The sequence below is a fragment of the Mya arenaria genome, chromosome 13 (assembly GCF_026914265.1).
Source record: "Mya arenaria isolate MELC-2E11 chromosome 13, ASM2691426v1".
Classification (NCBI taxonomy): Eukaryota; Metazoa; Mollusca; class Bivalvia; order Myida; family Myidae; genus Mya; species Mya arenaria.
Window position 1 is genome coordinate 41,598,112 of NC_069134.1, and position 27,650 is coordinate 41,625,761.

The 27,650-nt window shown below is 33.9% G+C and overlaps 1 protein-coding gene across 12 annotated transcripts in view; it reads left to right on the top strand.

Annotated features, from left to right (window-relative positions):
- LOC128213060 (focal adhesion kinase 1-like) overlaps positions 1-25,977 on the top strand; it is a 105,690-nt gene extending 79,713 nt beyond the window's left edge. For 8 of the 12 annotated variants that reach the window (XM_052918568.1, XM_052918558.1, XM_052918565.1 and 5 more), the window contains 21 exons: positions 365-418; positions 3,322-3,352; positions 3,967-4,025; positions 6,145-6,201; positions 6,976-7,005; positions 8,303-8,400; positions 8,924-9,008; positions 9,442-9,545; positions 10,007-10,122; positions 10,550-10,740; positions 11,215-11,419; positions 11,969-12,042; positions 12,599-12,760; positions 13,277-13,398; positions 13,898-14,119; positions 14,721-14,855; positions 15,576-15,741; positions 17,077-17,147; positions 17,357-17,509; positions 20,998-21,078; positions 21,661-25,977. In XM_052918568.1, coding sequence (XP_052774528.1) covers positions 365-418; positions 3,322-3,352; positions 3,967-4,025; positions 6,145-6,201; positions 6,976-7,005; positions 8,303-8,400; positions 8,924-9,008; positions 9,442-9,545; positions 10,007-10,122; positions 10,550-10,740; positions 11,215-11,419; positions 11,969-12,042; positions 12,599-12,760; positions 13,277-13,398; positions 13,898-14,119; positions 14,721-14,855; positions 15,576-15,741; positions 17,077-17,147; positions 17,357-17,509; positions 20,998-21,078; positions 21,661-21,870 — 2,426 coding nt within the window. In that variant the 3' untranslated portion in view covers positions 21,871-25,977. The remainder of the gene's footprint in view (positions 1-364; positions 419-3,321; positions 3,353-3,966; positions 4,026-6,144; positions 6,202-6,975; positions 7,006-8,302; positions 8,401-8,923; positions 9,009-9,441; positions 9,546-10,006; positions 10,123-10,549; positions 10,741-11,214; positions 11,420-11,968; positions 12,043-12,598; positions 12,761-13,276; positions 13,399-13,897; positions 14,120-14,720; positions 14,856-15,575; positions 15,742-17,076; positions 17,148-17,356; positions 17,510-20,997; positions 21,079-21,660) is intronic. The other 4 variants (XM_052918560.1, XM_052918561.1, XM_052918562.1 and 1 more) reach the window with 4 other exon arrangements.
- The last annotated feature ends 1,673 nt before the right edge of the window (positions 25,978-27,650 follow it).

Genomic DNA, 27,650 nt, shown 5'->3' on the forward strand with positions numbered 1-27,650 from the left:
ATTAATTTGTTAGTTCATCTGTTCGAAGAAAAAAAGAATAGGGATTGTCACAGCCTAGGTGTCGTTTTCCAAGTGCAAAATGGTTAACTCTAGCCATAATTCAAAACTGTTCAAGATATTTAAATGGAACTTGGTACACATGTTGGTAGAGGCTATATCAACATCAGCTCTAAAGCTACTCCATAACTATGGCATTATAATTGTCAAGTAATCCAGCTTCACCTTTGACTGAAAACAAAACAGATGAGCACTGACATTTGCTTTGAGCACTCTTGTTTTGGTTTTGCGTGATTCATTCACTTAAAATGTGATGATTCCAGAACAGTTAGCTTTATATTTTTCTTTCGCTTTTTCCCAAAAAAAGCTGTGACAAATGGAAAATCTCCCGTAATAGAGCTACAACATACTTCACCCAGAGGTTCGTAAAGGTGCATGTTTACCCCACCCACTAGTTGTTGTACATCAGGGGGAAGAACTCTGGGACTTTGGTGGTGCATGGTGGTTGTCTCCCTTTTACTATGTGTGTTGGAGTTGTTGTCCCTTAATTCATGTTGAAATTATGTCTCCTGAAAATGTTAACGTTATATCCCTTAAATATTGTTAAAATGGATTGATGAGAAAGGTCTTAAAATACCTCAAATAATGTTAAAATGTTAAGATCAAGTTATTTACCTTGAATAATGTTCAGATTTATTAATGTTTAATTATCTCCCTTAAAGCTGCACTCTCACAGATTTACCGTTTTTACAACTTTTTTTTTTTGTCTTGGAATGAGGAAATTTTTGCGTTAATATCTGCAAACCAATGATAAAAGATTGCTGACAAAAGATCAGATTTGCATATTTCCATTCAAAAATTAATGTTTTATGGCTTAAACCGTTACTAACGGTTTAAGAAAAAGGCATAAAACATGAGTTTTTGAACTGAAATATGAAATTCTGCGATCTATTTTTTTGTCAGCAGTCTTATTTCACTAGTTTCCATGGATTTTCGCAAAAATTGGGTCGTTCCAAAACAAAAAATAAAAAGTTGTCAAAACGTCCAATCTGTGCGAGTGCAGCTTTAAATAATGTTGATTTTTCTTCACAACTTTGATTAACTTCGGATAAGAGGGTGGTCTAAGTAGGTGCTTCGAGCCTTCCTTGGGTGTGATTCATTGCAACTGAACTAAAGGTGACTGCACAGAGCTTGGTTGCACAGACTTGACCTTGACTCTTCTCTCTGTGGTGTAACAGTAAGATGTCATTCATCGTTGATTTACAACCACTTTTTGGGCGGCTTAATTATTGTCTTTGGCATTATTTTTCATTGAATGATAATGTTAAATTTCCTGACTTAGAAATTTTTCTTAAACCTGCATGGAGGATGTGGAGGGGTCAAGCCATAATGCAGCCAATAAGCTTTTTAAAAAAATAAATAGTCTTTCTTGATTTAAGTTTGAAATGTGTTTACTGATTTTTTTTTATAATACTCTTAAAAATATTATTGCGTGGTTAACAGTTTCATAGACAAAGGAACTAATTTGATGCACAGACCTATTGAGTTACCATATCTACTCATTATAATATGATTTTCAAACTTTAAATTGGATCTTCATTTATGAATAAAAAACTTAATTACTAGTCAGCATGCTGCTTTAGTATTTTCATCATGATAGTCAGTATTTTAATTGTAGCTACATTTACGCTGGTATTTAGTCATTCTTATTAAATTGTATAATATTTAGCCATTTGGTACAAGATACATAAAGAATCTTTATTGAGTTGGGTAATTAGCTCAGTTAGCTATTTTCCGACATGAATAACAAACACACAAAGACAAAGTCTGTGATGTTCACTACAGTTTTGTTTTACTGTCAAAGTGCTTGTATTTGCAGGAGTTATTTTTGGCAGTGAAACCAATATTTCAGACTCGCCTGATGATTGAACTGTCAATATAACCAAGATTAATGTTTACGCTCATGACTCTGTCATTGGGGTGGTATTCAATATTGGTCTTAAATGGATCTTAGAACGATGTAGCTAATCGGATTACTGGTTATTTATAACTGACATATAGACTGAATGAAGTCGATGATGTATGACCATAAGATTGACTTGCGTTGAAGATTCAATACCACTTCTTGACTAATTCTGAATTTTTGATCATTGAGAAAGCTTTTTACGAAAACGTTTGTGATTTAGATCTAAATTCCATTTGGTCGTTAAAAAAAATATTTTGTGGATAATTAAGTGGTTAGCCCACTTGCGCAGAGGCTTGTTTAGATGCATTCATGTCAACGCAGCTTATGACAATTTAATAGTGTAGTGAAACAAAAATAAACAATTTGTCAAACTATTTTTTGGTGTCTGAATTTTATGCAAAAATTAAGCTCCTGGCCCCAATTTCTCGGAAAATCTCAAAGGTATCAATAAACAGACTTAATTACAATTAGTCAAATAATTTACTTAAAGTTGAAAGAGAGATTTCAACATAAATATAATTAATAATGATTATCTTAAAAATGTTTTCCTTAAAAATCTTTAAAAAAGGAGAAAATTACATAAAATACAAAGAAAATATTAAATTACAAAAATAAGTCAGCTTAGCTTAACCATGATTTCAAGGACTTGAGATTTTTCAAGAAATTTGGGCCTGGATAATCATGGTCGACAGTACATTGTACATTGTCCGATTGTTTTTGTATGTGCAATCCCTTTGTTAAGTGTTGTCACCAAAGAACCCTCCTGTTCACAGAATATTGCACTAAGCCCAAGTCAACATTTTCCCTTGATATATAAAAATTGGGTCAATTGTTCAGAACTTTGTTCGCAGACTCGGGATACCATTATTTAGATGTACATGTTTTATTTAACTTTATGAGCATATTACAAAATTGTTAATACTTTTAAAGTTTACAACATTGTTAACGTTAACGCAGTTCTGAACAACCGGTCCCTTCATTGTATGTGGGTACTAACACTGGGGTAGAATAATGGGACAAGATAACGATAAATGTATGTCCCGGGTAAATTGTGTTTTAAAAGATGGAGTAGTAAAATTGAATTTTTTGTTTTAGTTTAATTTCCTTCATGTTGAAGCACTGAAAAAAACTATGAGTGTGTTATTATTTTGGAAAAGCAATAGGGAAACCTTTATACTATATTTCGGCAAATAAAAAGAAGAATTCAAGATTTTTAGTGCAGTTCTTTTTTTCACTTACTTGCAAACCGTAAGCATAAGCATTATTTGTATGCTTGAGAATGTACTAAAATACTTTTACGTACTCATTTATGTGAAAGCATTTACAGTATTCTAATAAAATGTTGTCCTATTTTTCAGAAGAGACGGTTCCTCCTTCACCTAAAATGAGGTATGGACCCCTTTTTTAGCCGGTCTGTTTTGTCAAGAAAATTGTCCGGGTGTTACGCCTTAGACTTTTATGTTGATTGCTAACAAATTTAATTCTAAACTCAATCTTATACCATGAAGTTGTCTCTGATAAGATCGTTAATGTTGAAAGTTGTTAATTGATATCATATATTATTACATATGCAAAATTAATTCCACATATATTTATATTGTTCACAAACTTCAGATATCATTTAATATCGGGTGTGTTTAACTTAGTCTGACTTCTTTCACAAGTCTGCAGAACGTCTTAGATTTCTTTAGAATGTGATTTAAGATAAATTTGCAAAATGTTGTTGTTTTCATTGTGCATTGAGAGTGAGGTCACTTCAGTTTCCTATTAATACACATTCAATTAACATGATTTACCCACAGGGGGCAGAAACAATTTTTTTTTCTAGAATATAATAGTTTCTGACCCCAGTGGATTTACCTAGAACAGACATAGCAACTATATTTGAAATTTTGTTCTTGCAAACTGTTCATATTTCTACTTAAATCTTAGGATTTTTTTACATTGAGAAGAAATTATATTAGAATTGTTTTATTTTCTATTGATTTTTGTTTTTCGTACAGCGCTGGCAGCAAGAAAGACGGAAATAACAAGTTCGGAGATGCGCTTACTTCCGGTGAAAGTAAGTGCTAGATTACAATACACTATATTGTTGTGTGATTTATGTGGCACTGTTGGTTGTGTGTAGCCTGAATTTTCAACCCACCAAATTTGGAACATACTAAAATGAAGTGATGATGAATAAAATTTATATCATATATTCAGTCTATGTGGCATTGTCGTCTTTTTAGCATTTAACTGAAAAATATTTGTTTGATCTTTGTCTCCTTGAGTTTATAAATTATCTTTGTGCATTTTGACCAATTCTATTGTTGAATATTCTATTTGATATGGCTGAATTATGCTATGGCTTATCTCCTGTATTTGTAATATTTCTATATTTTATTAAAGGGGCACCTTTGTACTATAACTTCTAACGTCTTATAATTATAGGTTATTTAACATTGTTCTCGTACATTATTCTCATACAATACAAAGATATATTTGGACGAGTACACAGCTGGAAAAAAAAACATATTTGGAACAGCCATTGAGTCGAGTCCAATATGGTTTTCCCAGCTATGTTCAAGGCCAAGTATATCCCGTATTGTACAGAAGAATGTCAAATGTCTTATTTATTCTATACCTTTATTATGTCAAACATTTTAATTATAAAGGCGTTGATATCAGATATGGACAACATTTCGACGTTTTGTTTTTAAACAAATGAGACTTGATCATGGTTATTACAGAGGATTGATGTCTTTCTAACTTAATAGCATCTTTCAATTCAGGTTAACATTAGAAACCTTTCCACATATTTTGGTCTTTATCATAGGTTTAACATGGGACCTGTGAATTGTACAATACCGAAAAAATACAAGATTTTATTTTAAATATATGGAAATATATTGTACGGTCCTGTGTTTAAAATGAGAGTCTTCGATTGGACTGATAAATTAGGTATAGAATAAAAAGTAATAATATACAGTGTGTAGCACTTACAGATTAACTGTTAAATTTTAAAATTGGTCATTACATTCTAAACGGTTAACAAAAAGATCTTAAATAATCACATAAGCTTTTTCAAAAAATTTGGACAAAAAAGACAAAGCATCGCTGTTTTTGTTGTCGCTATTGTTACATGTAGGCCGTAATTTCCATATATGTAACGATAGGCATTCTTCCATGTAGAAAGTCACATAGGTCTGGATGAATCTCATGTCCTTATATCTATTGTACGTGCCTTGCCATCAAGAAGATAAACAAACAAACATTGACATATTCATGCAATATTCAGGTTAGAACTGGCTTTAAAGTGTTGAGGTTTAGGATGTCCAGTTAGCATAGTCGCTTCGCTTTGCGCATGTGAGTTTGGTTGGTGGTCACCAAGCCGGACAAGTGGGTTTTCTCCGTGTTCTCTGTTTTCCCCTGCAACACAAGACCACTCTCTCACCCAACATTGTGCCATCGAGAGTGAATTAGCGTTAGTTAATTTTAATTTCTTCACAATGTTTAAAAAAATGAGCAACATTAAACTAAAATGTTAAAATGTTTCAAAATCAGTACATACAATGCCAAAATATTCCAGGGTTTCAAATAAGGCGCCAAGTTTTTGAATTAATTTATCATTTTCAAGGGCCCCGTGTCAGTAGGAAAAATGTTATGCTGCCTCAAAATGCTCGGGGATACCCATAAAGTTACGGACAGAACCAATGCAATTATTTCTCTATTAATATTTTTTTATCAAAATGCAGTTTAAATGCCAAAAATGGAGATATGCCTGTAAATTTATGATCGTAAGCTTGCGATCTTTATTGGGATTAATTTATCTAGGGATTTACAGTAAATACAGAAAGTACATTAAATACTGAAATTATAAAGAGAAAAGTAATTAAGAAATTGAAGTTGAGATTAACTGATATGTTTATGAAACAATGATTTATTTAAAATTGAGATTTTTTTGTGATATAGGAAAATTACAAAAACAGGGAAAAACAAATTGAAGAGCTTGAGTTTACACGGGTTGTTTTTCCGGAAATTGAAAATAATACTTAATATTTTTTCTTCCCAGGGAAAATGATGTCTTATTTGGAAGGGAAAAGATGAAAATTGGATTTGCGAATTTATGACCAGGATATAAATAAGGGTTTATTTTGCTGAAAATTGAAAATGATTTTATATCCCCTGCTTAATTCTAGGAATATCTGATTACGCAGAAATTGTGGAGGATGATGGCGATTACAGCTCTCCAGATGGTAAATATTTAATTTCTGTTACCATGGCAACTGAAATGTGATATTTGTTATATCAGATATTTTTTTTATTATATTTTTACTTAATTTGTATTTAAACACAGTGATCATTAGGCACAAAATCCAATTATTATTTTATGAGAATACTTCTCTCCTAAATTATTGAAAAGAAATTCTGTTATATTCTGATTTGTCACAGTAAGGCTTCTAATTTAGTTTAAATCATCAGTTTCTATTAAAAAATATATTTAATTATGAAAATAGCATTAATTTATCCAAAAATGAGGAATTATTACATTTCTGTGACATAATATTAATTAATAAGTTAAGATTATAGCTTTAACATTCATACAGTGTTAGTCAGAGGTTCTGTTTAACCCTCATGGCTTCAAATTAAAAAAAACGGCATTAAATTAAGCAGAATAGCTTGTTGACATTGATTTTATGGAATATATTTGACTGTCTGGAAAAAAATTCAAAAGATGTCAAATGTTGAAAAAGAAGAAAAAAATCAATATGAGTTTCTATATTGGTTGAGCTCTGTATTGTTGTATGCCTTTAATACCTGTAGGATCTGTCTATGGAATGAATCAATTAAGTATATTACCTCAGTAGGCCAAGTTCAAAAATATGATGTCATGGCTATGACAGCAATTCTGAGCATTTATGAGTGGGGCTTAACCGAGACCAGTTAGTATTTTCTTGTGCTGGAAGTGAAGGGTATTTTAAACCTATTTTGTAAGTATTTTTTTAAAGAAATCGTATTATTACTCGTAGGTCGTAGAAGAAAGGGACGTAAAAAGAAAAGTGAGTGACTGTCCGCATGAAAAAGTAGTCCATAGTTGCAAGCAACGTTTAACTGTCTTTGTTCGGATTTTAAGAACTCTATGTTTCAAAAGTTGATGCTCCCTGATTTTTCCCAATATTTGTACATGTCAATGGCTTTGTCTGCGAAATTAACAAGTCATATACCTAATGATGTGAAATTAATATTGTGTACATGCTAAATTTCATGATATTATGCATATCCATTTATATGTGTATAATTAACTTATCAATTATATTTTTATAACACGCATGAATGATTAATCGTTATTTTGGCATGAGCATGATCATAAATCGATCGAAAATAATCTTGATTATTTTAATCAGTTCACATATGTATCATTATTAATACATGTATTTTTATATAGCTGCGTGTTATATATTTGCACACATGTATGGTACAGAATTTTATCGTATATCATTATAATGGACCTAAACAATTTAATCCTTTAAGCCTGGTACCAAAAATTTTGCAAGATATTAATATTACTAGTTTGGAAACAAATTGAGGTTCTTCATAGCCTTGGTGTTGTTATCAATGGTGGTGCTGTTGTTGTTGGTGGTGGTGGTGGTGCCATCAGTGACATGCACAAAACACAATTTTTTGCCATAACTTTAAAACCATCAAGGTAAATATATATATTAATAAGAAACTTGGTACACATGTATAGATTGTCCCTTACCTCTGGTTAATTTTTTACCTTGTCTGTCTTTGGAAAAAAATGTGTTGAGGTATTGTCATCCCCACGGGGATGTTGTTTTTAACCTTGGACATAATTCAAAAAAACAAACAAGATATTCAAATGAAACTTGTTACAGATGTTACTAAAGACAAAACACACTTGGCTATGATAATTATTGAGTAATTACATTTTTGGACTGAAATACAACAGATGAGCTTTGGGGTTCGCTCTTGTTTTGTCTAGTTATGCTGGGAGTTTCATTATGGGAGAAAAACAGATGAGCGGTGGCATAGGCTTGCAGAGGCTGTTGTTATATGAGTGAAGTTGATATATTATTATTCAAGTGATATGGACTTAACATAGCCTTAACAATACTTACACTGAAGTGTATTCAGAGAAAATGCAAGGTTAAGGTAACATCAGGCATAGATTGGAGACAATATTATTCAGAACGTTTTTAACAAAGATTTGGAGAAAAGTTCCTACCAACATAGTGTGTATTGATATATTCATCCATATCCCACCAAAGAAAGCAACCATGGTATCACATATTGTGTTTTTGTGTATTTATGTAAGAGTTTTTTGTTACTTTCCAGGTCACGACTATGAGATACAGAGAGATCGCGTATGTTTGAAGGACATCCTTGGGAATGGACAGTTTGGCGATGTACATAAAGGCATTTACAGGGATAAGGTTGGTAGTTCTGTTTGAAATGCTGCAAAATTAATTAACGCTGAATAAAGTATGTAATGATTAAGCCTTAAGGGGTCCTCATGAAAATCTGTTATTAAAAAGAAAAACTTCCATGTCGTATCGACCTTATTTTTCCCGATTTAAGGCCAAAATTCAAAGTTTGTTTGACATTCTTTTACCCACAATTTCTGGTGTAAGAAGGTACTTTTATGTCCCAGAAGGCGGGCATATTGAAATTATTGCACCCTCCATCATTCTGTCCATCAAGGTCAGTTTTAAATGTCTGGACGGTAACTTCCTCTTGTATGGACAGATTTTAAAATAAGTTGCCACATATCTTTAACATACTAAGACGACATGTCGCGTGCAACACCCGTGTCCCTATCTCTAAGGTCAAGGTCACATTTAGTGTTTGTTTACTATGGAATGCTGCATATAAGGACAATCTTTATTGAAACCATGCCCAGGGTATAACGTGTTGTTCATGTTCTGAATGTCTATTAGATGTTTGTTTATACTTCAGGATGGTAATGAGATTCCAGTAGCGGTCAAGACGTGTAAGGAAGATAATGAAGAGTCAATGACAGAAAAATTCCTCGAGGAGGCATGTAAGTGGACATCTGGATTATTAAATTGAAATTCTTGCTATACTTGGCATTTATGACAAATTGCATCTTCGAACTATAAAAAACTTGATTGTAGGTGTTGTAGGTTAAAAGTCATACGATCATTGAAAAAGAAATTAAGAAAAGAAAAAAAAGTACTGCATCCCGCTTATTTGGAGAATTTTTCAAACAATAAGTAAATACTAATTGTTTGGCTTGAAGAGGTCGGTCCTGTTAATGAAACACAATAACATTTTCCATATTGCAGCAGTTTCATCAGTTCAGTGAGATTATACTATGAAATAATGTCAATGTACACTGTCTCTCCCATTTTCACAGCATTATCTTTGAGAATAGACTGGAACTTATGGAGCTCACGATGTATACTCTGATACTTGCTGATGAAATAATTAAATGATTATTAATTCATTTCCAGTGATAATGCAGCAATTTGACCATCCCCACATTGTCAAGCTGGTTGGCATATGCTCAGAAAATCGACCGGTCTGGATTGTCATGGAACTTGCTAAACATGGAGAGGTAACGAGCTTTGCTGATAAATTGTTAGCATGAATTTGGCAGTGTTAGACTTTTTAGCAAAAAAACTGTTTCAGGATCAACATTTGAATTGCATTTAAAGGGTTGTCACGCTGTAACAGATCGTGAAATATCGTAGCTGCATTGTACTGTTGTTTTTTTTATTTGAACGTAATTTGCTTTGGTTTTATTTTGTTATAACATTAGTCATTGATCCTGATATTTCTTTTCTTGATTAAATATCAATATTCACATGAAACTTGGTACACATGTTTCCAGAGACAATTTGCTGAAGTAAAGCAAGGCCAGTAACTCTGGCGTAATCAGTTGTTCAGTTATTACCCTTTTTTGACTTATAAAAGAACAGAGAAGCATTGGCGTTCGCTCTACATTCCATGACGGCCTTGTCAATTCAGACAATAACATTTTCTATTATTATGTTGATTTTATCATTATGCTTGTAGATGAGAGCATACCTCCAAAACAACAAACATCGACTAGACCTGTGTACGCTGATCATGTATTCCTACCAACTCAGTACAGCCCTGTCATATCTGGAGAGCAAGAAATTTGTGCATAGGTAGGTTGGTTGGGGTTCATTGATTATAGAAACAATTGCTTAAATGATGGAGTAAGGAGTTTTTTCTGTTGTAAAACAGGAGACAAAAATACAAATTGTGATTTGAAACATGGTAATTTTTTACAAATTTTTCAAATCAAGGAAATAATCTTCCTTGAATGTTTTTACTTATTCCATACAGGATAGCAATAGAATATGTTTTGATTTATTTAGGAATTTTATAGTCTGCCTTGAATTCCAAATTTGTTACGTGTTCTCTTTGAAGGGTTGTAGCTGAATGTGATATTTTAGGGTCAGCCCACAACTGTTAAGCTTTGAGAGATTTGCTTCTCTCTATGGGTAGAGGAACAGAGCAATTTCAAAGCTTTGAAGGACGAACTTGAGTTTTGTGAGATATCCAACAATTTTGATGGTATTTTTTCTCTAGAGATATAGCCGCACGTAACGTCCTAGTGTCCGCCCATGACAGCGTAAAGCTCGGAGATTTTGGCCTCTCTAGATGGGTAGAGGAACAAAGTTACTACAAGGCGTCTAAGGGGAAACTTCCTATCAAGTGGATGGCTCCTGAGTCTATAAACTTTAGACGATTTACCTCGGCTAGTGATGTCTGGATGTTTGGTATGTTCATGCATTACATGAGGGTTGTTCAGGAAATTGTGCAAAATTTTAACATGAAAATACAAAAAATATAGAAAATATTTTTAAACTTGTACAAATGAAGTTCAAACCAATCACCATTGATGATAGGAAAATAATTAGTTCATACTATTTAAACATAAAAATATCAAGGGTTGTTGAAAATGTATGAATATTTGTACATATCTAGTCCAATGCAAACCACATTGATGGTAGGAAACTTGTGTGTTTTATCAAACGCTAAATCTAGATTGCTGGTCTCCATGACAACACACATATGTAATTGACACAGGTCAAAACCAGCTCAAAATTTATACACACAAAAATACTGTCCACAATATGATATCAATATAATTGAGTAGTTAAAGCCTTCCCAAGGCGTGAAAAACAACAATTTAATCAGAATCAGGGAACAAATTCTTGCTAATCTCACCATTGCATTCTTGTATTTTACAGGAGTTTGTATCTGGGAGATTCTCATGTACGGCATCAAGCCTTTCCAGGGTGTCAAGAACAACGATGTTATCGGGAAAATCGAGAACGGGGAACGACTCCCTCTACCCCCTGGTTGTCCCCCATCTTTGTACAACCTCATGTGTGTGTGTTGGTCGTACGAACCATCAAAACGACCCTCATTTTCTGATCTGAAGTCATGGCTTTCGTAAGTTACTTTAAATTTTCAAATATTAGTTTTATAATGAATTATTTTTTCGTTGAATCAGTACTGCTGAGTATAGAAACTATTTCTGATGAACAATTTCTTCCTCATTTTTCTCTTGTAGATCTAAGTTAAGATTTGGCTCGAATTTTAGGACTTTTGTCAAAACTGGCACTCATTAGTGAATTATATTAGTACATGTATATGTTTAGTCAATAATTTGCATTAAATGTAGAGATTGGATTACTCAGGGTGTTTTTTTTTATTTCCTAATCCTTGATTCCATCGTGATCAGCAGCCCAGGCCTAAAAAATTACATTTGGTTTGGGTAACCCAACCCTATCTACAAAATAGGCCCGACTGTTTTTTTTTATTCGATAACTATCGTCCGATAGATAAATGTTTGGGCTAACTTTAACCAAACCAAAGAAATAACCAGCTTTATACAATGGACTGCTGGGCTATTTTGGTGAGTCTGTGAAGTAAGACGAAACAAACTAAATATTGAGTGTGGCCTTAATAGTAATCTAATTTTGCTTTATTTATTTTCAGTGAAATCTTTGATGAGGAAAAATACAGACAAGATGAGGAGGTGAAAACTATCAGTAGAAGAGTCTTGTCATGGGGTAGGTTCATTGTAAACAATTGTAACTAAGGGTGAGAATCTTTCGTGGATCCTCAGATTTTTGGGACAAAATAAAATACAATGGAAAAAACAAATGTGTTTTTTCAATCTCTTAACAACAGTTATAGATATCGTTAAATGTAATTTTAGTCTTTTAAAATGCTTTAAACACAGGAATCAAAGGGGGCTTTGACCCCATGACCCCCACCAATGTGATGCCCTTGACCCACCAAGGGGCATAACTTATCCCTGGGATTTTGGGCATAATGTTAAGGAATTTTTGCTTTCAGCTGTACCCACTCCCAAGTGTTACAGTTTGAGAGTACAATGGATGACATAGCTATGTGTTTGTGTATTAACATCCAGAAATAACAATGACATTTCTTAAGATGTGAATTTAGTATTTGAATTGATAATAACATTTTGTTTTTGCCCAGCCTGAAAGCTTAGGCATTCGGTGTATAGTAACACCAGCAGTATGTACTATTTTGTTTTATATAATTTTATGTAAATTTGCAAATACATAATAAACTATTTTAAATTGTGATACTTTTTAGGTTCCAATGGTTCAGTAGAGGATGAAGAGGTTGTCCCCCCTCCGAAGCCTGCTCGGCCCCAGTTTGCTGGAGTGTCACCTGCGGGCTCTACCCGAAATATCAGTCAACAAAGTATTCCAACCCCGCCCAATCACTGGGGCAGTGCTTCAAATCTTCCTGTTGGTAGGTGAAATGTGCTTTATTAAAAGAAGCTAAAAGTATTTAATATCACAGATAAATTGTTAGATTGTTAGCTTAATGAGGAGAAAATAGAATTGTAGCCAGCATTTTTAACATAGTATTCTATACCCACCAAAACATTTGGCCAGTGGTGTAAGCATTCCTCTAGGTATTGCTTTCTATCAGCTTTAGTTTGTTGATTCATTGAAAAAAGTTGAGTTGTTGCAATAAGATTGGTGTTAATCTTCTTGTATCTTGCAAGGAGTTGAATGTTTGCGAAAACTTTCTTGAATCTAAGTTACATGTTCCCAATTTAATGAAACTTGGAACACAAGTTCAAAAGTTACATTAAACTTGGTACACAAGTTAAAAGCATACATGAAACCTGATACTCATGTTAACTATGACAATATTTATGTTCCATTACTCTGTTTTTGTAAAATATGTGAAACATTATATTTCACATCTTTTCACTTTTGTTTACAAAGCTAACATTACTATACATGAACTTGCTTTTAGGTCAGAGCACCCCGTTTGGCCCCAGTCCCCACCAGCCCCAGGCAGGTGCCCCTCCATTGCCGCGGGAGATAGACCTCTCACATTATTTTCCATCTTCAAGTGGATATACTCAAGCTGGGCAGGTGAGCTTTAAGAAAATACACAGCTGAAGCATCTGAAGATGAATTTTTATCTTTGCCTCAAATTTGAGTTCAGCTATAAATAAAAAGTTTTAGAAAAAAGTTTATATTTTTCAATGAAATGCAACATTTCAACAATAACCACTTAAAATGAAATATTAAGAACAAATCTTCAATTGCTTTTGAAATATTGATTATAGTCTCAATTGATCATGAAATTTGGTTTCATTAAAAGAGGTTGAACATTAATTAATTAGTTCTTTCATGCCACAACGTCTTGGTGTAATATAAAGAAAAATAATGCTTGCAAGGCTGTCAGATGGTAAGTTACAGGAAGAATTGCAAACATTGATGCAACACTTGGTATGCTTGATCAGCCATGTTAAACCACAGAAAATAAGACTACAATAAATAAAAAAATTAAGTCCATATTTTGCATGCTGTGTGCTTAATCCTATCTTGGTTAGGAAACACACCACTGATTCCAACATCTGGTCCTCAGGTTTCAAGAGGTTACACTCCACCAGTCAGCTCCGATATTGATCACTACAGCCAAACTGGCGGGGTTATGGGAAGAGGAGGGAACGGGTATCCACCGGGTAGAGGGGACGGATACTCAACGGGGAGAGGCGAAACGTACCCTGGTAGGATGAATAATGGGGCTCCCACCGGAGCGAGTCAAGTACGACCTTACTACACCAGCAGACAGCTTTACACTGAACAGGTATGGTGGTGGTATGACATTTTTTTTTGCTAATTTTGTAAATGAGATTCAGTTAAATTCTTAGCTCGATTTTGAACACAGCTGAAAGCTGATATGTATCGCTCTCGAATAGTTTCCTTGGTAGAAACCAGTACTTTGTTGTTTTTTGAGAGGACAAGAGAACATTTCCCTGGTGGGACTCGAGCCCGCAACCTTTGGGGTGAATATAAGATACCTACCCTACTAGAGCACCCTTACCCTTTTGATTACTTTTAGAGTAAATTAATTTTAAACATCTTTTAAGGCGTCACTTTTCTTATAATCAACTCTTGGACTACTTTCTACAAGGAAATTAAAGACTAAACTTTATACTAGGATATTCAAATCAGACCCCACAGTTGACTGTAACCCTCATTTTAATCTTTCCCAAGGGCATCATAGTCATATTAAGTACCTAACAATCAATATTTCACCCACATGTTCTAGACTTTCAAGAGCCCCCTTCATCATCAGATAAAGACCTCCATCCCAAAGACATAGCGCCTCAACTCAGACAATAGGGAAAACAAATAATTGAAGTAAAACTAATGGACCAAACTATTTCACATTTTTCCCCCAACAGGGCCTTGACTTTCAAGAACCCCCTCCCTCATCAGCCAAAGACCTCGAGCCGGAAGAGATAGAGGCTCGTATCCGACAGCAACAAATGGAATTAGAGAAGGATGCCCAGTGGTTGCATTCAGAGGAGAGAAACTTGGTAGGGATTAGAATTACAGTTTCAGTTTGCGGAAAAAAAGTCAGGTATTGTCATAGCCTTGGTGACAGCATCTTTTCTTCACTTGTGTAAAATTGGCCATTAAAACACGCACAGCAAGGCCCATTTCTCTGCCTTTAAAAATTGTAGAGTTATGCCACTTTTTGATTGTAAAAACCAAAGATGTGTGTTGACATTCTATCTATCTCTGAATTATGTCAACTTGTCTTCTGTTTTAGTACTTAACATTTTTAGCTTTTTTTGTTTTTTGAAGACGAAGGTTCAAGGTATGATCAATGCCTTGGTGCCATTGTCTGCATCATCATTGTGTGTCAACTTAAAGCTTGGCCATTACTTAAAAAAACATTTCAAGATATTCAAATGATACTTTGTACACAGTGTAAGCGACAAGATGCACATGTACAGCAAGGCCAGTCTGGCTTTAATAAGATATGCCTTTTTTGATTGAAAAACCACGTACAAGTGTTGATGTTGGCTCATCTACACATTACTACTGTTGAAAATCTGTCCTAGTGGTAAAATAGCTTTTTGGATTCTTAATAAACTAGCCATTTTTTTAAAAATATGATTGAATGTTGCCTCAATTTGATATTGATGTTAACGCTTTAGACTATAGACTTCTGTGGAAATAGTACCTAACAATTTTGTAGATTGATTTCTTCATGATGGGCAAATTAAAATAGCTTGTATTTCACATTTCAGAAACGGGACATGCCTAGGCAGCCCCCCACTCCCATAACCTTGAACCCACTCCACATCACCGAGGAGGGAGACTTTCCGCGGGAAAATACCCCACCCATCCCACAACTGCAGCAGACAGAGGTCCGACCCACTTTAACACGAACTGGGTCACACATTTCCAGCGCTAGTAAGTGTATTTTTTATGTTATTATTAGATAAACAAAATTTCTACGAAAGTAAAACCTCATCAAAGAAATAGAGGTCGTGGAAGACACACACTGGGTCACACATTTCCAGCACTAGTAAGTGTATTTTTTGTGTTATCATTTGGTGAACAAAATATCTATGGAAATCAAACCTCACCAAAGAAATAGAGGAGATGGAAGACACACACAGGGTCACACATTTCCAGCGATAGTAAGTGTAGCAGCAGATCAAGTGGAAATTAGACCCACAATTACCTGCACTTGGCCACACATTTCAAACCCTAGTAAGTTTCAAGATGATAAGTGGCCTTACACTTTTAAATTGCTGATTGTTTTACATCTGCTATATCGAGCACTAGTATCAAACTCAGGGTTTTTCCCAGAAAAAATGCCACCTCCTCATAATTTTGCTGTCAGAAATAGAAAAGTGATCAAATAAAATTGTTAACATTATATGCTTGTCTGTTATTTAAAGACGCACTCTTACTCCCAAATCAGATTTACCACAATTATTAATACGGTATTGTTTTAATATACCAAATAGGGTGAATAAAAATTGAAAACAATGATTCTTATGAATGATACTAAGTTTAATTTGAAAGAAAGTTGCAGAACACATAGTATTTCTATCTTATGAAACGATTGTAGATCTTTTAGCATTCACCAATGATTTTTTATTTATTTTTGTGCGTTTTTAGCTATTAAATACACGGTTACAATCTTGTTAGCAGTAATAATACTTTCCATGAATGCATTATTTAGTAAGAAGTTAAAGATTTATCACTCAAAATTTATGTTTGTTATACATGTGTATGTATTGATTTTAAGAGTTTCACTTTAAAGATAAAAAGGCAAGGTATTGTCATAGCCTTTGTGTCATTGTGCAAAAACTAGACCATAGCTCAAAACATTCAAATGAAACTTGGTATATGTATTGCTAGAGTCATTGGGGCCATTTTTTTCAATGATCATATCTTACGATCAAATTTTCAAATCATTTGTAATGAGATTTTGAAACAGAAGTTTGGCTGGAAATATATCTCTTTGCTTATTTAAATTAACATATTAAATCTTTATTTCTTACACTTACTGAATATTCACTTGAAAATCATGATCTTAAGAACTTAATACAATGTATATCAAGGCCCATAACTCTGGCTTTCACAATTGTTGAGTTACACCCCCTTTCAACTGTATAGTAACAGACGAGAATTGCCATGGCAATCTCTCTGCAGAACTCTTGTTATTTTCCTGTACTGCATACAGTGTTTAATGGAGATTAATAACTTTGTACATTATTATTCCTTGTATTTTAGGCAGTAGAAGTAGCAGTACCAGTGATCATGATATTCCCCCATCAGGGCCTCAATTTATGGCAAATAAACAGGTAAGGGGCCTCTTTGCTAAGAAAAGGAAGCTTTCGTATTCCCAGTAAACCTTAAAAAAATGACCTACAATAAAGTGCAAATTAAGAGCTAGTGAGAGAGTACAAAGTTAAAGAACATGGATATGATCAGTATAGTCTGGGGCCTGTATCAACTTCTTCTAAAACAAATTTCTTATGTTGTTATGGTAAACATTATCTTCTTTCTCCAGAGTGAAGTTGGTTCCCCCACGTTATCCAAGGAAAACCTTGACCGAACCAATGACGCGGTTTACGACAGTACAACGGCCGTCGTTCGCTCCGTCATGTCACTGTCACAAAAGGCCCCAGTCTGCAGGGCAGATGAATTTGTTGATCTCATAAAGGTATATAAATTGAATAAATGACGTTTGAACTAGACTTCATTTATTCAGACTGCTACTTTGAAGTTATTCAGAAAACAATCCATTTGAATGTCCGTTTTGTTTAGTAAGCTGATATTAAGAATTTGTACAGCAAGCTTAATGGGCACTCAATTATAATATTAAAGGCATAGGTCAAGTTTTCAGCCCTATTCGTGAGAATTTGCGGTAAATTGTTAAGTGTGTATGGCATTGTTTGTACAAGGGCTGTAATATTTTCTGATGACACTTACAAAGAGTTTACAATATAGGTTGATGCAAGAAAACTTCATGTAAATGTCGTATTATGTTTAACTCATTTGACCTAAATGATCAAAACAAAAATGTTTATGTTTTAAGTATGGATATACATATTAGCTTTATTTAAAAAATCAATTAATACTACAATTCTCCCACAGATTGAATGTTTTGGCAACTTTTCTATTTTTTGTCTTGGAACTACCCAATTTTTGCGAAAATTCATGGAAACCAGTTAAGTAAGACTGCTGACAAAAATTAGATCGCAGATTTTTATATTTAAGTTCAAAAATGATGTTTTGTGCATTTTTCTTAAACCGTTTGTAACGGTTTATGCCATAAAACATTCATTTTTAGCTCCACTGGCCGAAGGCCATGGAGCTTATGTCGTCACAGATTGTCCGTCGTGAGTGCGTGCGTGCGTGCGTGCGTGCGTGCGTGCGTGCGTGCGTGCGTGCGTGCGTGCGTGCGTGCGTGCGTGCGTGCGTAAACTTTTACTTTAAACGACATCTCCTCTGAAACTGATAAGCGGATTTTGACAAATCTTCACAGGAATGTTCCTTTGGTGGTCCTTTATCAAAATTGCTCAAATGGTTCCGGTCCATTGCACAATATGGCCGCCAGAGCTAAAAATAGCAAAATCTTTAAACGACATCTCCTCTGAAACGGTTCGGCAGATTTTGATGAAACTTGACAGTAATGTTCCTTGGGTGGTCCTTTATTAAAATTGCTCAAATGGTTCTGGTCCATTGCACAATATGGCCGCCACAGCTAAAAATAGCAAAATCTTTAAACGACATCTCCTCTGAAACGGATAGGCAGATTTTGATGAAACTTGACAGAATTGTTCCTTGGGTGGTCTTTAACCAAAATTGCTCAAATGGTTCCGGTCCGCTGCACAACATGGCTGCCAGGGCAAAAAATAGAAAAACCTTTAAAGAACATCTTCTCAGAAACCGATGATCAGATTTTGATGAAACTTAACAGAAATGTTCCTTGGATGGTCCTTTATCAAATTTGCTTCAATGGTTTCGGTCCACTGCACAAGATGGCCCCCAGAGGTAAAAATAGAAAAACCTTAAACGACTTCTCCTCAGAAACCGATGATCGTATTGCAATGAAACTTGACAGAAATGTTACTTGGGTAGTCCTTAACCAAAATAGCCCAAACAGTTCTGGTCTGCTGCACAACATGGGCACCAGAGCTAAGAATAGAAAAAAACGTTAAACTACATCTTCTCAGAAACCGATTATCAGATTTTGATGAAACTTTACATAAATGTTCATCGGGATGCCCTTTAACCAAAATTGCCCAAATGGTTCCGGTCCGCTGCACAACATGGCTGCGAGAGTTAAAAATAGAAAAACCTTTAAGGACTTCTCGTCCGCAGTCTTCACGAAAAACATTTTAACCTACTAGCCAGTTGGACTAGCATAATGGCATATTTTACTAGTCCGAATGACAATCTAGTAGTCCGACTATTTTGCCACATTATAAAACTGTATGCTTGAGGTAAATACCTATTTCAATTGAGCAGCTTGCAGTTTGAGTAAACATTTCTTTATTATGATGCTCATGCAGTGATAGGGAGTGACATCCTTCTGTTGGGAATAGTGCTCCTTGTTTTTCAGAACCTATGGGTACTATGTAAAAACAAAAGGCATCGTGCTTGAATAGACTGTAATAATATCAACATGGTTAGAAAAGAAATGCCATGCGTTAATAGCTTTGATTACATTTTACTACTGAATTACCTCCCTTTAATAGAAAAAAAAATAATGTCTTAATTTTTCACGTATAGCATCTTTAAATAATTTTTAAACAATAATAATTTATGAGTAAACATATAAGCATAAAGTTCTCACAAAAAGATCAATTTAAAAACCTTACATTTATACATAGGAAAGTATATATAGACTGAACATTAATTTTCGTTTAAGTGACATTCTGAAAGTTTATGAAACAGCTATTTTTAGTAACTTAAATGGCTGAAAAGTGTAAGTGAAACACCAAGTCGATTCTATCTCGTCAGTTCTTGTTCAGGTTAGATATTTGCTTCATAATCTATTCAGATTAAATGTTAACCGATGATCAGATTTTGATGAAACTTGACAGAAATGTTCCTTGGGTGGTCATTAACCAAAATTTGTTAAATGGTTCCAGTCCACTGCACACCATGGCTGCCAGAGCTAAAAAATAAAAAAAACTTTATACGACTTGTCGTCGAAACCGATGACCTTTTTTCGATAAAACTTGACAGAAATGTTTGTTTGGTGCTCCTTTACTCAAATTGCCCAAATCATTTCGGTCCACTGCACAACATGGCAGCCAGAGCTATTAAAGTAAAAAATTTTTTTAAATAACTTCTCCTCAAAAATTGATGATTGTATTTCTATGAAACTTGACGAAAATGTTCGTTAGGTGGTCTTTGCTTGAACCTTTTGGCCAGTGGAGCACAGGCACTGATGTGCCTCTTGTAAATCTATGATCTGATATTTTGTCAGCAATTTTATATCATTGGTTTGCAGATATATACTTTAAAACTTGCTCTTTCCAAGACAAAAAATAAATAAGTTGTAAAAATGTTAAATCTGTGATAGTGCAGCTTTAAAGAACTCCAAAATATTACTTATAATGTTTAATCTGTACACAAATCCTGTTTTTTTTGCTTTGATCATTAAAGGCTATTCCATTTAAACATATAACCCCTGGGGGCAAGGCACTTGAAATATACCACCCCCTACAGAACTAAATTTACCCTTTTAGGGTCCAAATCAGCAAAAAAGACACCCACTCATGTACTATTTAAATAATTGTCTTCCCCCTGTGGGTTATATGTTTTACTGGAATAGCCCTAAAGTCAAATTAGTTAAACATTATTATGCATTAAAATTAAATACATTGGGATGGTATGTCTGAGGGTTTCTTTAATATGACAATGAAGAAGAGGATAGTAACAAACTAATATCTAATTACATTCAGCAGTATGGTAGGTTAAAATGTCTATCCCGAAACTGGGTCTTATACTAAAGTTAATGTAAAAGATTCTTAAGAAGAAAGAAAAAAGTGTTACGAAAATTATAAATGAATAAGAATGGAATTGAAGGTACCAAACATAAAAAGTTTTGGACTTTTATCAGCAGCATTTCTTTAGGCTCTCGCACACATTCTTAAAACATATGGTTAATGTTTTTTGTCTCTGTCTGTATTCCAGTGTGTTGGCCTGGATTTACGGGCCTTGCTGTCAAGTGTGGATGAGTTTTCCCGGGCCCTATTTCCTAACCAACGGAGAGAGGTAGGTATCATTACTACAAGAGAACCGTGGTGATATTTCAACTTCATTATTTCATACTGGTTGTTATGAAGTTGAAATGGTGAATTTATAAAGTTGAGATGGTGTATTCATGAAGCCGAGATGGTGAATTTGTGATTTAATTTGTAAATTCATGAAGTTGAGAATTATGAAAAGGTGAATGAGAACTGATATAGCTGAGGTGGTGAATTCGTAAGATGAGTTTGTAAATTCAAGTTAAAATCGTTATTGGGTATTCATGAAGTTGAGATCGTGAATTCGTAACTTAATGAAGCTAAAAATCGTGAAAAAGAATTGTGAAGTTGAAATCATAAATTTGTGAAAAAATCTGTTGTGTAATCATGAAGTTGAAATTGGGTGATATTTTATTTGTAGGACATTTTACATTAAAACCAACTTATTAACAATTTGCATGATTTTTTTTTTATATTAACATATCCATCTTATAACCATGTCTATATTTTACATTATTGTAGAACTTAAATTTAAATGAGAACAAACAATGCAATCATGTATAATTATAATATTGCAATCTTAATTAAATGATCTTTCTCCCATTTTTAGATTGAAATGGCACAGAAAGTTCTCAGTACGGACATGGGTAACCTTATCAGCGCCATGAAGCTTGCGCAGCAATACAGCAGTACGGCGATGGACGGCGAATATCGTAAAAGCATGCTCAAGGCTGCACATGTTCTAGCTATGGACTCGAAGAATTTACTTGATGCTGTTGATAATGCTAGAATTTCACAAATGAGTAACGTTGTGAGATGATTTTGTGTGGATATTGTTTTTACTCTTCGGATGTTTTTAACTCAGATGTTTTTCAAAGAAAAAATAGTCAAGGCACTATAATAGCTAGCCTTAGTGTCATTGTCGTCTGCGTGCTAAATCTTTGACCTTGACATTCAAAATCTTCAAATGAATCCTGGTATATGTGTTTGCAGAGACAATATGCTTATGTACAGCAAAGTCAATAACTTTGACTTAATTCAAACATAGTTATTGAGTTATGCCCCCTTTTTTACTAGAATTCATCAGACGAGCATTCACTCTGGGGCACTCTTGTTTTCAAGATATTGTGATGGTTTTAAATCTTCAGAGGTGTAACAGTTTATAAGCCAATGGAATTTTGGAATACTTTTAGAAGTGCTAAATTCTTGACACAACTCAACCAAGTTATAGATTAAAACCTTTACAAAGTGTGTTTTTTAAAAACATAAGGATTACCATTACACATTAACAGAAGACCAAAGAATTGCGCATGGTGAATTTGAACTTTATAAAGTTACCGCATAAAATAATACACAAATGGTTTCTGCAATGTGTATAAGTCAAAAATTCAGAGTGATCATTTATTAAAAGATACAATCATATGTTTGATTAAACAAGATGCTTTTGTATTTAGTTTTTCCTCATCGAATATTTACTCATATACTTTTTACTTATTCTTGCCTAAATATGCAGCTAATAACATTCATGAATCTGTAATACTCTTTCCTCAACATTGGCGAGATTGCAACTACAGCGTGTACGTGTACGCATACGCATTATTAGCTTCACGAATGTGTAAATGTTGCAGTCAAGTTAAAAAAAAAAAAATTGCGATATTTCTACAGACTAGTTCTTCTCAGATATTCGCAAAAAATATCCTTTTTCTAGTGCAGTTGTGCATGACTTGTACTTCATACACATGCGTTTGATGACGAAGCGCACAAAATTTAGATCATATGTACATTATCTTATTGAAATGGGAGTTGCAACCGCTCTATAATCAATGGCTGATTACATATCTCTTCTGTATACATTTACATACCATGTATGCTAACATTTGGTAGGTCTGGCTTAATATTTTACTTGCATATATATCAGTTTTCTTTTAACTTAAAAATATTTCCTGTATTTAAATTTGTGCCTGTATTTGAACATACTTGTTCTTAATTCCGTAGTCTTTCAAGCGTTTTATCTAAAGCACGCTTTTGATGGTTTTTATTATAAGCAAAGAAATGTGCATTTTTATATGAAGTTCTTCAGTATTGGTGCTGCGACAATGGATCAAAATGCTGTTATCAACAAAATAAATACTGTATATGTCCTATTAAACGTGCAGGGCCCCTTTTTTTTTGAGATTTCTGCGTGCTAAGAAAGAACCATTTTTCACCATTCAGTGACTTTTTAATATCCACTTAATTGGAGTCAAACACATGAAATAATGGTCATTATCTGCTTTAGCGTAGCTGTAAACATACTGTGTAAATGAATAAAATAGAATACATGGTTTCAATATATAAATACAGATCGTTCGGCTATTTTATTGTGACTGTCATTGTGTGCAATAGGCTGGGTTATTTCTGATAGCCATTACAGATGTCAGCAGGTACCCTTAAATGGCGGCCATTGGAATGCTTTTCATCTGAATTAATATTAACATTTTTTGGAGTTTAAGGTTTAGGCATTCATTGTTCATGTCACAAAATCAGAAAAAAGACTTGCAAAAAGACTTGCAAAAAGTCTCGCGGTGCGTCTATTAGGGCATGCACGTTTAATCGGACATTTACAGTATGTTAACGTTTGGCCTACTGTATTTGTACATGTATTTATATTTAAATCTTTCCTGTTGTATCTTCTTCATTTGTGTTGTTAAGTCATACAGTACTGTTTAACAGTTAAATATACAGGGTGTTTGGTATCTTATGGCGTTTTCACCCTAAATCATACCATGTTTGTGCGTGTTCCCTTTGTTTTCGTCTATACACTAACCCTCTTATCAGAGTGATAAATCGTAGGCAGAGCTTAACAATTCAATAACAGTTATGCAAAAAAATTACATAGCTATTCATTCACTTATATCGCACGCTAGTTATTGAACATTGTCCTTGACAATATGGTACAAAACAATTTACGTTACCCACTTGCCTTGTGATTGAAATTATACACTCCCACTGAAGATTTTGTGTATAATCAATAACTCCGGTTGTGGGTATTGTAATCGGCAGCAGGGCTTCTAAAACCAAACAATTTACCGTTCTGGACCAATTTTGACCTTGGTGAACCAATTTCGCTAACTAAAAATGGCTTAAAAATCAGTTCGAAATTTGTTCCGTTTTTCAATTTTAGGGTTTGTGGCCTTCATGCCCGGACTGATTGTGATTTCAAACTTTAAGAAGCCCTAATAAGCAGTAGCTATTACTTATTCACCTCCTATACTTCCCATAGAGTTTATGTATTAAGTACATGTATCAAGTATTATTCAGTGACATTGTCATTTCTTAATGGAGATTTTATGTGACGATTGTTACTGTAGGTAATATGCAGTTATTCTCTGCAGAATATTATCAAAATCATTGCCTGCGTGCGTACCTGATCTTGATTGATTTATGGACTTGGAATAAATAGTTTTAGTTTCTTTTTTCCCCTGGGTATTTAAAAACAAAAATTTAAATTGTGCTATGTAACAAGACAAAATGACTGCGAGTATTGTGCTTCTTATTTTAAATTTACAAATTACAAATGCTAAATATATGACACTGCAACTGTTGGTGCTGTATCTGACAATCTGCGATTCTGTAAAAATAAATCCCTGCAGCATTTAATGTTTAACAGCAGAATGATTTTGAAGTGATATTACCTGTTTCATATTATACCATGCTTTGATAACATGCTGTTGAGGCATCCAGATTATATCCATGTTTTCCCCCCATTCCATGCTTACATTGTAAATATATATTTTATGATTGTACATTGTGAAATAGAATCTTAATTGTGAAATAGAAATGTAATATAATAAATATTGAAACATTTATTTTTAACAACACTCGTCATGTTGATACTTAAAAATGCTTTACACCTTAATAATAGCAAGACCATTCCTTTATTTGTAATCCTTACGCTAAACTATATTTAGTGTTCAAAATTATTTTTTGTCCATCGTGATGGCAGTATTTTACAAATCTACTATACATTTATTTTTGTAAATAAGCAGTCAGCCGTTATTGATATTAATCTGATGTATCATTAGATTTGATAAACGTCTTGGTCAGTAGACAAAATATAATCTTGAACACTAAAACTGTTATAGGTTATTGGTATTTATTCATGGAAATAAAAGGTTATGCGACGGTGTTCCATTAAACCATCTATTTAGTTGAAAACATACAAAATAAATATACCTAAACCATTATGTATTTGCTGCGCTTATATACAATACACTTCCTTTTGTAGCATAAACACAATTACTAAACATAATTCTAAGTTTGACAATGGTGACTATGGGCTGATTGTTCATGTTAAAGTTAACAATGTTGTTAACCGGATTGTTGTTAACTTTCAAGTCTTTAGTACTCTGTAAGTTTTATAGCCATTCATGTGATCTGTGGTACTTGACACATATATTGAGACAATTGATTTAATTATACTTGTTGTACTGAAATGATGAACACATCAAAAAATAGTTTCACCTTTAAAAAACGATGATGCCGTTGCTTCATTTTACAAAGTTCAGAACAATCAACCCCATTTATACTTTCCCAACATTTTATAAAATGATTAAATGCTTAAGTGTCAAGTTTATACTGTTGCTCTTTTGATATTTGGCATTTTCTTTTTATCCATAATGTAAATTTAGTTTGCTTATGACAAAATCTTAGGTAAGGTCTCAATTCAGATCATACTTTTTAAATTTGCCCAGTTTTATTTTAGAAACTTGTAAAAATGTTATCACAATAATGTATATTTGTATTCCACATTGTAATTTAATTTATGTTGTACATATTGGCTTGTAAATAATCTCTTGTCTGTAATCATGTTATTATTGTGACATATTTCAGTCATTGCAAAACTGTGGTTAATTAAAATGCAATATTAAAAGATATTAAACTTGAATGTATTTATTTTTCCTCTGGAGATGAGATCAAGTTCCTTTTTAGGGCCTTGTGTCAGAGGCTCTGCAAGTTTTGCCTGCAAAAAGGTAACTTAATTGCTGGATTTTCGTCTCCGCCTGCCCCCTCTTTTTCCTGCCGCCCCCCAAATTTTACTGACTCATCAAAATGTTGAACTAGGGTCTGTATTGCACATCAGTCCTGTACTGTTCAAGAAAGGCGTTTATTCATACCTACCGTGTTCATGTATAACATTTCTCATTTAAGAAAGGAGAATTGATAAATGTTTGTGGTTAGTCTAGAAAAGAATGTATATGGTCTCTAATGCAATAAGAAAGAGCATGAACACATATTCAATGGTAAAGCAGTCATCTAAGAAAAATAAAGAGGGCCCTGAAGGCCCTGTATCGCTAACCTGATCCAATTCACTTGTGAAATGAGGCCTCTAGAGTGTTAACATGCTTTTCCTATTATTTGTACTAGTGACTGAGTTTTTGACCGCACATGACCCAGATTCCAACTTGGCCTAGAGCTAATCAATATAAACATTCTGACAAAGTTTCATGAACATACAATCATAAATGTGAGTTCCTCGAGTGCTAACAAGCTTCTATGATTTGACCTAATGACCTAGTTTTTGACCACACATGACCCGGATTCAAACTTGGCTAAGAGATTATTAATATAAACATTCTGACCAACTTTTATGAAGAGACAGTTATGAATGTGACCTCTAGAGTGTTAACAAGCTTTTCCTTATTTGACCTGGGGACCTAGTTTTTGACTGCACATGACCTAGATTCGAACTTGGCCTAGAGCCAATCAATATAAACATTCTGACTAAGTGTCATGAACATACAGTCATAAATGTGACTTCTAGTGCTAACAAGCTTTTCCTATGATTTGACCTAATGACCTAGTTTTTGACCGCACATGAACCAGATTTAAACTTGACTTAGAGATTATTAATATAAACATTCTGACCAAGTTTCATGAAAAAACATTTATAAATGTGACCTCTAGATTGTTAACAAGCTTTTCCGTAAATTTGCCTGGTGACCTAGTTTTTTACTGCACATGACCAAGATTCGTACTTGGCCTAGAGCTAATCAATATATACATTCTGACTAAGTCTCATGAAAATACAGTCATAAATGTGACTTCTAGAGTGCTTACAAGCTTTTCCTATGATTTGACCTAATGACCTAGTTTTTGACCGCACATGATCCAGATTTAAACTTGACTTAAAGATTATTAATATTAACATTCTAACCAAGTTTCCTGAAGATACATTCATAAATGTGACCTCCAGAGTGTTAAGAAGCTTTTCCTTCAATTTGACCTGGTGACCTAGTTTTTAACCCCAGATGACCCATATCAAACTCGTCCAAGATTTTATTGAGGGTAATATTTTGACCAAGTTTCATTAAGTGCCCAAATTGTGACCTCTAGAGTGTTAACAGTCAAATTGTTGATGACCGACGATGGACGACTACAACGGACACAAGGCGATCACAATAGCTCACCTTGAGCACTTTGTGCTCAGGTGAGCTAAAAATGAAATGTCACCACCTTCCCCCATTTAAAAAAAATGGATGAAAATCTAGCAATCAATTTATATTGGCTTACTTGATTGTAAAAAGTAACCGTTTAAAATAAAACGAGGAAGGTTGAACA